The 11892-nt window shown below is 40.7% G+C and overlaps 1 protein-coding gene across 1 annotated transcript; it reads right to left on the bottom strand.

Annotated features, from left to right (window-relative positions):
• Nucleotides 1-1920: 1920 nt before the first annotated feature.
• Nucleotides 1921-11320, bottom strand: GJA1 (gap junction protein alpha 1). Its single transcript, XM_027692207.1, has 2 exons — nt 11043-11320; nt 1921-4974 (listed from the first exon to the last, which is right to left on the bottom strand). The coding sequence occupies exon 2, from the start codon at nt 4956-4958 to the stop codon at nt 3813-3815; it is 1146 nt and encodes a 381-aa protein (XP_027548008.1). The 5' UTR covers nt 4959-4974; nt 11043-11320; the 3' UTR covers nt 1921-3812.
• Nucleotides 11321-11892: the final 572 nt, after the last annotated feature.

Consider the following 11892-nt stretch of genomic DNA (forward strand, 5'->3'; position numbering starts at 1 on the left):
TTTTTTTCCTCTCTTTTAATCGATAACAAGCTGCAGAGAAAGTTCAAGGGAAAGGCCAGCACAGTGGTAGTGTGCAGTTGACCCAGTGATGCTGAGTAGCACAGCAGCACTGCAGACAGATGTGGGAGATGTGGTTCTGGACCAGTGAGACAAGCACATTGCTTAAAAATGTTAGATTTTAGTGGGTGTGACAGGTACACTCACATGGTTTGTTTCTGTTCTGAAACTATTACTGTAGTTTCCATTTTAAATATGGAAATTTCATTTCTAAATTTGAAAGTAACCTTCAGTGTGTGCTCACTGTATTTAAAACATCTTGAAATTACATGATATGCACATAGATTTTAGGCTGTCTGTAACTTGTCCTTCTAACTTTACTCTTCAGAAACATTTCAAATTACTGGTACAGGGAGGACGCCCTATGATGATTTGGCTTTTGGCAAAATACTGCTAAACAAAACATAAACACAAATTTTAAATATTTAACAGGATTTTATATTTGGGTTTGGTGCTATTGTTTTAATTACCTTCAGAGATGTGTATTTTTGCATCTTTTCCAGTTTGAATTCAATATCTAACATATCCTTCTACAGAGGCTGAGAAGTGTGCACTAGCATCATTTTTTGTCATCTGCAGTTGATGCAACTGCTGCTGCAGAGATGTGTTGGGAGAAAGCGCATAAAGAATTGGACGAATGGCATACAAAAACACGTCACCAGGATGACTTTGAAGTGTGTAAGAAAAACACTCCACAGAAACAAATCTAGACTGGAGAAATGGCCTATGGAATGTCTGTACCCTACACAAGCACACACATGCATTGCCACCAAAAAAATCACTCAAAGAGTTTTGCACTGTAGTACTAAATTATTTCAGTTGTCCAAGATGCCCCCTGGGACATACCTGACAATCAGCCTGTCTAGGAAACACTACATTTTGTCTCAGGGTGGGCCCTTCTCTGAATGCTTCAGTATCCACCTTTCCTAGGGCATGATCCTCACAAAATGCTTGGAATGCCCTTCTGATTGCACAGACAAACTAGGACAAGCCAGCTTAAATATGACTCACTGTTATTATTTAAGGAAAACTTCAAAGAGTCATTCCTTGTGCTGGTGATCATGTAGCATTTCTCAGAGCTGTGAATCCATTACCACGGCCCTGCTTATTCTTCCCCTTCTTTACTAATAGGAAGGGGAAGAATTAGAACTTAAAATAACAAGCAAATTTGAAAGTAGAAAGCTGTATGATAATCACATGACCATTATATTTTGATTTTTCAAATAAAAAAAGGAGTTGAATTGTCTCGCCTTTGGAGTCCAATACTGGAAAGGTAAGCACTGTTTGACTTTATCAGTGACACGGACATAAAGGGTGAAACAGGAGACAATATTGACATCCCAGCCTTATCAAAATCACTACCTTTCTCCCATTGGCTCCAAAGGAATGAGGCTTTAATTCCACTTTAATTCCAGAAATCGAAACTGACTGTCACTCAAGCAATCTGATTACATGGGGAAATGTAAACTAGAGGCAATGATTACATAATGTTGAATCTAAGCCGTATTAAAAGTTGCTTGAAAAATTATGTGACGGTATTTTACTACTATTTTTTTTATAAGAGTTTGTAAATGAATATGTTTTCTGAGACTCACAGCAAGATTTGAATTACAGTAGTTCATGCTGACCATGACTTTGTTCCAGGAGTGGCACAAACAATGCTTGTTTTTCCAGTGTTGTGAGGGTATCTGAATCTGGTCCTGTGAAATTTCAGTTCAAAGTAAAACCAGATGGATTAAATCAAGGATGCTGCTGAAATGCAGGGTGACTGGGGAAAAATGAACAAGGAAGGAACAAGTTTGGATCATACTACTGAAACAAAAGATATATGGACATATGAAACAGTAAAAGACAATTAGAAAATGTATTTATACTAAATTAAAACTTTATTGACTAATGTTCTCCAGACAACATGATCTGACAAACTATGGTTGCATACATGCAATGAAGTTGAACACAACAGTAGTTTAACATGGAATGTCAAACAAATTAATATAATGTATTAAATGAAAGAATTTATCTGTGTTGCTGCAAAATGAAACCAAGCTATGTATTTCCTTGGTCAATCTGTGTTCAGCTAAGAGGCTATGCATTTGAAGAAACTGGTAGATTTCTTTAGCATGTATTTCAAATAAATTAGCTAGAATTGTACTCTTTAAAAATCCTTCCAACTTCACTTGCATTTCAAACAAAATCTAAGTGTAAACACTAAAGTTACTAGAGCCATCTAGAAAGACCTAACTGTCAAACTCAGAGTGGACATTACAGTTCAGTAAATGTGAATATTTAGAACAAGAAAAATACCAGTTACTGCAAAAGCCATGTAGGCATATTTTATTATTAATCCAGCACAAAGCACTTCTAAGTTTCTCACATAAAAGACTAAAGCTTGCTTACAGTACTACATCTTCTATCATTCAAGCATCATTATTACCTATCAGGGAGATTGGCTAGATGACCTAATGGGTCTTTTCCACCCCTAACTTCTACAAAATAAAATCATTCATGCCAGCAAGAACATGGTTTGCTACATCTTGGGCTTGATCCTGTAGGCTTCGTTCAGGCAAAACTCCCAAACACTTAAAAGAGATTTTCCAGAGCAAGACATCCAGGATTAAGCCCTTTTGATTTTTTATTTTTAAAAGAGCATCCACTTAGGATACATGGAAAACATTCTATAGAATTAAAAAAATATAATGACATGTGCTTCACTTGCATTGAAGGAACCACAGAATGTAAACACCATAGTGGCCCACATTTTCACAATATCCATGAGAAAGTGTCAACTGCAAGTAACTTGTGTGCGTTTATTTCTCAGCCTACGTTTCCAAGGGTGTTTTGTGTATACCTTTACCTCCACATCCACACACATACGCACTCCCTTAATATACATAAAGGTGTGATAAAATTCACTAAAGGCAGTTGCTTGCTCGTCTTGATGCTTAAATCTGCAAGTGGCAGCAAACTGTGTTTTACAGGATGCTAATTAGACTGCACATGAGCAGCGGGACACAAGTATCGCTGTGAGCAAGACTGTGTCATTGCCGGTTCCACAAGCATGGAGCCATCCCATTTACGCACATGACAAAATATACCTGCATGAAGGGCTGGAAGAGCAGGTATATTTCTTGGTGGGCCATGTCTAAAATTTGAATTGAACAACTCAAAGATTGTAGATTGTCCTCACAGGATCTTTCCGGCAACCTGGAGGACCCTGTAGTAAAGTTTACCTTCAAAGTGCACTTTCTAAGAATGGAATGTTCTTGACAGGGAAATGATCAGAAGCAATCCTGGACTTTTTTGCATTTTGAATAGGAAAAATGTTTTCATCTTCAGGTAGCACTTCACCCTGACAAATGTGGGTTCAGTTATTATTAGGTTTTAGTGTTACAGAAGATTCTTTAGGAACAAACATGATAGTACACACATACACATACACTCAGATATTTACAGCCTTTCTAGAAAAACAGCCCCTTACCTTAGTACTACCTATCTTTTTTTTTTTTTTAGTATTTGAATTCTTTAAACCAGCTACATTAAATACCAATGTGTAATGTACCACCCCACACCAATCCCACACCCCTTCAAAAAACAGCAATTATTTCAAAAGTTTGTTTGCTTGTTTGTTTTTTTATGATTGTTAAAATCTCCTGCTTGAGACTGTTAAGTACCACCTCCGCTGGAACAAGATCAGCACTGACGGCATCTTCCAATGCCCGTCGTTTCATAGTTGAGCAAGTACTGCAGCAAGAAGCTTAGATCTCCAGGTCGTCAGGTCGAGGCCTGCTGCTGGCTCGGCTGCTGGCTCTGCTGGGAGGCCTCTGGTCCACAATAGTGAGGGGCTGCAGCTCGTGTCCCGACGCCAATTTTTTACTGTTCTGGTGCTCATCAGAGAAGTCGAACGGTTGGGCGTGCGAGTTGGAGATGGTGCTGCCAGCCTGCCCCATTCTGTTCTGCTCCGCACTGTAGTTGGCCCAGTTTTGCTCGCTGGCTTGCTTATTGTAGTTACGACAGGAGGAATTGTTCCTGTCTCCGGTAACAAGCTTGTACCCTGGGGGAGACATGGGAGACAAGGGGGCGGTCGGTGAGGAGCAGCCATTGTAATAAGCATATTTGGGGGAGCCACAGTCCTTGGAAGGGCTCATGGCACCGCTGTGGGAGTAGGGGTCGGTTTTCCCTTTCACACGATCCTTGACACCCTTGAAGAACACGTAGAAAAGCTCAATGATGTTCAAGGCAAGAGACACCAAGGACACCACCAGCATGAAGAGGATGAAGATGGTTTTCTCAGTTGGACGGGAGAGGAAACAGTCCACCCTGTGTGGGCACGGATCTCGCTCACAGGTGTAGATGGCATTCAGACTAAACCCATAAATGTACCACTGTATCAGCAAGAAAGCCACCTCGAAGACAGATTTAAACAGGATGCTGATGATGTAAGTACGGAGCAGTCCCCCACGCATCTTCACTTTGCCATGCTCTTCGATCCCATACTTGAATTTCTTAATTTCTATTTGCTTGAGGTGCATATCCACATTCACGCCATCATTTGCGACCACCTTGAGCTCTTCTTCTCTTTTGTTCAGCTTCTCTTCTTTCCTCATTACATAGAACACGTGTGCCAGGTACAAAAGGGTAGGCACAGACACAAATATGATCTGCAGAACCCAAAAGCGTACATGGGAGATGGGGAAGGACTTGTCATAACAGACGTTCTCACAACCAGGCTGTTGAGTGTTACACCGGAAAGCAGACTGTTCATCTCCCCAAGCAGATTCGACTGCTGTCCCTAATAGCAAGATTCGGAAAATGAAGAGGACAGACAGCCACACTTTCCCTCCTGCGGTAGAATAGGCTTGAACTTTGTCAAGAAGTTTTCCTAAGGCACTCCAATCACCCATCTTCACAGGATGCTGGCTAAACAAGGACACAAAATAAAAAAAAAGTAGGGTTAAGGCAGAGCTTGAATACCTTTGATAGACTAAATCACAGATCAATGCTAATAGAGCAGTGGTGTCCGTTTTGTTATAATTCCTGTGTCTTACACAATCTGAAGAGAAAACAGAGTTTTAGTCTGCAGGTGGAGTGGGAAATCAGGGAAACTGAAAAGAGAAAGTGCCATGTAATGTCTCAGAGCAAAATGAAAAAAGAGGTTCCTAATTTCACTCCAGTTTTCAAGAAGCCCATGACAACCCTCAGTGACCATTGTGGTTGGCTCAGCTTCCTTGGTGGCAGCCTCAGTTCAATGACCTACACCTGCCTCATGTGGAAAACAGCTGTGACACACTGCTGATGCAGGGTGTGGAACTAAGCAGTGGCACTGTCTAAATATGCTAGGAATATATGAACGATTTCTCAATTTCAGTGTGTATTGATTGTTCCCTGTAATTTTTACACTCAATCGTTCAGATACTAAAAAAGCAAACCACGGGTTAACATAAATACAAAAGATTACATTAAGTTAATGTTAGGGTCAGATACATAAAATTCTATCACTGCAAAATGCATGCTGTTTTTCCTACACCAGCATTAAACTGGCCTCTTGCCTATCACTACATAGTGTGTAATACATTTAAGAGTATAGTTCCTGATCAATGCGCTTGCAACAAACGTGGGTAGAGCCCTTCCCAAATCTTCGTTCGCGAAGCCTAGCCATGATAGTTCCTGATGATGCCAAGTTTATACTCTACTCAACTTCAGAGAAAAAATTGCTTTCTAAATACAGCTTGTACATTAGTATTTCCAGATCAAAGTTACCATTCTTTACCTATAGTTTTATGAAGGAACCAAAAATAGTAAATACATGAAACACAACTAAGATAATGTTACATATTGGAGGAACTGGTTTCCTGTTTATCTGTGATTTGCTTAATTCATTGTAGTTTCAGATTTGTGTTTGCATCTTTTTGTATTTAAATTCCTTCTTTGTTTTGAAAGGAAAAAATATTCAGCAAGGAAAAAAGAAATAGGTAAATGAGCTCTTTCTAAGGCAACTCCTGGCTTGCAGTTTGCATTCCAAGTGTTGAACATTGTAAGTTTAAACTGTCTCCCTGACTCGAGTTTTAAAGTGTGCATTTCTTGGACACGGGCAGGTTCTTGGGATATCTGGAAATACACAGGATGACATAAAAGAAATAAAAAATCCTGGGAAGAATAAATTTCACTATAGATTTTTATCAACTAGAGAATGGCAATCTTATACTCATAAAAACTTACATTTTAACTTGCCCCCTGAAAAAGCATGTGAAATCAGGAATTTAACAGGAAAAATAATCAAAAACTTTCCCCTTCAAAGTGGATGCTGCTGGGCATAGATATTTGTTCCGTGCATGCTGAGTAATCCCTTCCTGGTATTAACAGTTTTTATACTGTCCAAATGATTTCCTCCCCACTGCATCATGGATATATCCCCTAGTGAAGGTCATGTATAGAAAAAGCAGTTTTTGGATAATTCATAAAATAGGAAATTTTAGCACCAAGGAGACTTGCTTTCAAGAAGCAGTGAGTCACTACAAACACAAGACTGTAAATCTGGCAAACTCAAACATAACAATAAATGTCAAATAAAAACACACCATTCCTGCCATCAGAAAGAGTCTGACAGAGTAACGGGAGACAAGTGTCTAAAATTGCTTTGAGATGCCAATTATCTTTGAACCCCTGAAAAATATCCCAGGGCTGTTTCCTCCATTTGCCTAGTCAGCTGGCTCTGAAGTTCACCAACCACAGCCTGCTGACCCTTCCTCATATAATTAGCTCTTCTCATGAATGAAGCCCCATCAAAGGATCAGGCCTGCTTCAGACTTTTAAATCTGGAAGCCTCCGCTGGGAGGAGTATGCACAGCATGTTTATCTCTGACACATCCCCTCAGCCATCCTCAGCTTTCATCTTTCCCGGGAAAAGTGAGTTTGTCTTTTTGGGCTGGGGCAGCAGACAGGAGTCAGGCAGAGGATCGCAGAGGTCTCTGGAAAGGCTGAAATGAAATGTGACTACGTTCTTCTCAGGCTGGGATTGTTAAAACAGAGAACAGCCTGTAACTATACAACACGTGAAGTCTGTTTTAAGGGCAAACTATTTGCTCCATGTCCTAGAAGTGAAGTGGACAGAAGGAGCCTTTTTCAAGTAACAGCTTCTTGATTTAATTAGTCAGCTTTCCAATGATTTTAAACTACTGGGTTAACAGACTTTCCTCAGACTCAACGTTTTTACTGTCTAAATGTTATTTCAGATTGAAAGCCTGAATAAGAAAACAGAGGATATGTTATTTCTAGGCAGTTATGTGTTGTTTGTTTTCTAATTACACCCCTTTCTGGTTCATTAATGGAATGTGATTTACTTCAGTTTTGACCTACTTAATCCCACACCTGCAATAGTTGGAGAATTAACTACCTATTTTTTAATTTGCTTCAGCATGCAAAATTGCTAAGTTTCATCTGTGTCCTCTGGCAATATAAACTCCAGAAGGAAACATTCCATGCTTGAATTACTCATACATAGTTTTGAAAAGCAACTTTTTTAAACAGAGATCAGTTACATGCTAGCCTTTGCCAGCGATAAAAAACCCCACATCAATTCAAAACATTGTACTGTTAATCAGATAACCTTGTGGTGGCACAAATATATTATTCCTTTTCTTAAGTGGATTCTATTGCATTATGAAACACAGTACTTTGCTTTGTTGTAGAGAAAATTCATTCATCGGATCTAACTTGTTTACTTTCAGGGCACTGAAAGACCAGTTTTATTAACTGACTACAAATCTGTTTACCAGGTATAGAAAGAGGGTTTGTATCAAATGGGTATTTTAAGTATTCTAGCTTTGTAAGTAGTTTCTAATGGTTGGCAGAACCTTTGAAAATAGTTCTTCGACATTCTGGACTAAAACTTCTTTTAACACTTCCAAACACCTTAAGTGAGTCCACTGAATGACACAGGCTGGCCTGTTCAATTGATATGATTTCACTACTTTAGGAATTTAAGGATATGGCTGATGATGAGTACGTGTGTTTCATGAGTTCCTGGTGATTAATACTTTACAGGATCATAACCTTCTTCTGAGGCAGACTAATGCTGGCCTAGCATTAACATACAGCAGTCTTTAAAAGATGAATTTCTTCCAGGTCCTACTGTGTGTGGGTAAAGATAGGAAAAAAAATCCATGGAGCAGCAGGAGATCTGACAGCATTCATTGCATGGGTTTTGGATGACCAAATATATGACATTTGATTTGTAGGCCACAATTAAGAAATTCTAGAACTATTTTTTATGGACAGCATTCATCATGTCATCTGGTTCATATTTTCCAAAAAGAATAATGCAAACTCAGTGCTGTGGTAATGTGCCCAGGTCTGACTACAGTGTTAGAAGGTCACATGCTAGCGGATGGAAGAGCAGTAAGGGTTAGAGTGGGTTCTAAAATCGGATCATGCAGCTGAAGCAATTGGGAAACAGGCCAAAGTTTTGGTTTTCCAACCCCTTCTGCCTTTTTATTTGTGCTTACCCACACATATGGACAAGAGAGAAGGTTCTGGACCCTGAACATCAATCAGCTCGAGCATTTCTCAAAAGTAACATGCATTGCAAAGAAAGCAGATGAGATGTACAACTCGTCGAGGTTGGACAAGTTGGAAGAGGGAAAGCTAGTTTTCTGTAATCTTGCAAAAATAAAAGAATGTCTTCCAGACATTCCTCTGGGAAAGTGTTGTTCATATGTAGGACTGCAGATCAGCTTCAGTTCATTTCATCCACCAGACAATAATTATGCATTAAATGGTTGCAGTAACTAGAACTTAGTGTCACAACTGTGATTTTTTTCTTTGTCTGCCAGTATTTCTGGTGGTCAGTCACTAGTGGATCTACCCCACAGCCTCTGCCTTTCACATGTTGTACCCTCCCCACCTAGTTTAATTTTAAATTGTGTTTGCAAAAGCAACTTTAAGCACTTTCTTAGACATTCTCTAGTTGTACAATTCAGGTCTACCCTCTGTGTTAATGCCCAGATTCATCCCTCTCCTGACTCACTTTGGAATTAAAGGAAGGAAAGCTGAATTCCCTGAGAGGGCCTTGGGCCCTCTGATGCTCCTGCTTGAGGATTTTGAAATCTGGATGTCTAAAACATACATGGGCATAAAAAACCGCCCAGATGCCTCCACGCAAGACTAATTCAGTAGGTAACAAGGGGAGGAGATACTAGTGACTGGGGGAGAGAAAGCAATGTATCTAATGAAACAGATGCATTGCTCAATGTCCTCTAACCTTCCCTGTGCCCACAGGAATCCTTGGCCTTGGTTCATTGCAGAGACAAATAAAATTAATCTTTTAGGCTTGCATAATATGAGAGATAGCTTGAGATAACTTTACAGTGTTGAATCTGTCTGCGTTCCTGTGTGTATAAGCATTCAGCTTTATGTCGCAAATCAAATCCCCTGTGTCCATCCCTCCCTTCCCTCTCCTGAACCGAGCCTGCTACTTGCCTTTCTCCCATTTGTATGCTTGTTAGGTATTGTGGGTCAGCGCCAGTGTCTGGCTTTGAAGTTTCTGAAGGAAACACTTCAGTAAACATCCCAAAGACTAAAGGCTTAAATTCTGCAGCATAGTGTGCTGTCCAGATGTTAAAAATGGCAGGATGAAAGCTTCACACAAGTCCTCTAACTCGCTCCCTATGCGCGCGCACACACACACACACACACACGCATACGCGGGGACATCAGGCAAAAGGTGTCCACAGCCCATTTTTGCCTCCATTACCAGGGGTTTTCATCACAAATGTCACATACAAAAATGAAAAGGAATGCCTTGGATGAAATATGCTGCTTCGTGAGGCTCGCTGGATGTCTCAAGGCAAAATATGAGGACACATATAAGCACACAATATTCTTGTTCATGTGTTACTTGATAAGATAGACTGTGCTTCATCTGTCTTTCAGCCGAAGGCTTTTTCTGCTTCCTCTTGTTGCTTTTTAACTACTGGCAAGCAGTAGGCAACAACTATAAGGAATCACTCCAAGTCTCGCAACATAAAAAGCTTTTCATTTCTCCAAAAGATGCTGCTCAAGCATTTATTCCTCTGCATTTTGGTCATTCAAGTCTTCAAAGGAATGTATCATATAGAGATTATGACACGTTGTGTGTATTCTTGCACAGTCCTTCCTAGACAACTTTCATTTATATCTACCCAAGACTTTCACAGACATTGCCAACGTGGTAAGGCATATCATGATATTCCACATTCCTTCTCTAAAATCCCTCACAGAGGTTGCTAAAACAGAGTAACTATATACAAACCAGGTTAAAAATCCGTAACGCATGTCTGGATTTTATCACATCTATTTTAAAAGAAAAGGGGAAAAAATTATCAGGAAGACCACGTGAAAGTCACTACTTCAGTAGCTGCAGCATTTAACAAAGCACCTAATTAAGAACCTTGCTCTGCTCAAGCTATCGGGCATCAATCAGGATTTCCATATGAAAGCAAAATGTGTGGGGAAGGAATTGGACGCACTCAGGGCAAGGTCTCTCTGTTACTAACTTCTGATGCAATTTCGGTACAACAGAGGAGACTGAAGCGCACCTCAGTTTTTTTCTTTAAAGGAGCTGAGTTACCCCGAGAGCAGCGCAGGGGAGCGATCGCACCCAAGCACTAGCAACAAGTCTGCAACTCAGCCCGGCACTCACAACTTCGCTGCAGTCCTCCTTCGCTTGAAAAAGGTTATAAGCTGTAAAAGTGTAACACTTCTAGAAATGTACAGAAATATGACGAAAGCAAGTAAAGGATTCCTCCAAGATGGAACTTCGCTTTGCACTTTAAGAGAATCTACGCTATTAAGAGATGTGTTTTTTTAAAACAAGTTCAACCATGAACGCAATAACATAGGATTTCTGGGGGGGGGGGGGGGGGGGGAAAAAAAAAAAAGAAGAAAAGAAGTGTTTTCAGAAAACAAAAAAGAGATACACAAAAAGATGAAAAAGAAAACTTTCAACTTACCCTTGCTGATCAGCAGTGAAACTGGATCAGAGTACTTCTTTGGATGGTTAAAGTAAAATGGAAGAGCACGTTCAGGCACTTAGACCTATCTATTTAAACTTTAAAAGTCTACTCCTGTTTTGTATTTTTCATCCTTCCTTCCCCACTAATGAAAGAAAAGTGCTGATACCTCGTAAAAGTTTTTTCTAAGTTGGAACACTGGGAGAGCTTTTAACAAGTTTTCAAGCCTCTGACTGTGCGAGAGGAGGGGAGAGGGAGGGGAGGCAGCCCGGGAGGAGGGGCGCGCTGCGGGCGGAGGGCAGGGAGTTGGGGGAGGAGGAGGGAGCGGGCTGAAGACAGCGAAAACCAGCTCGCGTAAAGACACAGAGCATGGAAGTCCACTCTGCTGATGTAACAAAACAAATACGAGGGCAGTCAGCAGCCGCCCCACACCCCCCTCCTCGGTCACTGGGGCACCTGGGTGGCACTGTGTCCAGATCTGGGCTCGCCTGAGACAGATGAAACAGCTTGGCTCTCTGGTGTGCACTAGGAGTTTCACTGCAGGGAAAGAGGAAAATGCATTGAAAGGGATTAATGGGTAACCAGCGCGGACGTCCTGGATGCTGGGACTGCTCCCTCTGTTCCCTCCTCGCCACCATTCAGGAGAGGAAGCCCGCACAAGCCCTCTCTACTTTTTGTTATGAACACAACAGCTTTGTCTGCTGAGGTCAATTTCCTTTACGTGCACACATGAAAGTACACACCGGGAGCAGCGTGTTTGTTTCCACAGGAGATACACATCACATATTTTTTTACACACACGTGTGTGTGTCTGTCCCATGGGAGAAATGAAGAAATGACCTCAAATTCC

Source organism: Neopelma chrysocephalum, unplaced genomic scaffold (assembly GCF_003984885.1).
Source record: "Neopelma chrysocephalum unplaced genomic scaffold, ASM398488v2 Primary Assembly neopelma1_23, whole genome shotgun sequence".
NCBI classification, from domain to species: Eukaryota; Metazoa; Chordata; class Aves; order Passeriformes; family Pipridae; genus Neopelma; species Neopelma chrysocephalum.

Excerpts from the sequence above, each read along its gene's own strand:
- GJA1 (XM_027692207.1), bottom strand. The coding sequence starts at position 4,958 with ATGGGTGATTGGAGTGCCTTAGGAAAACTTCTTGACAAAGTTCAAGCC.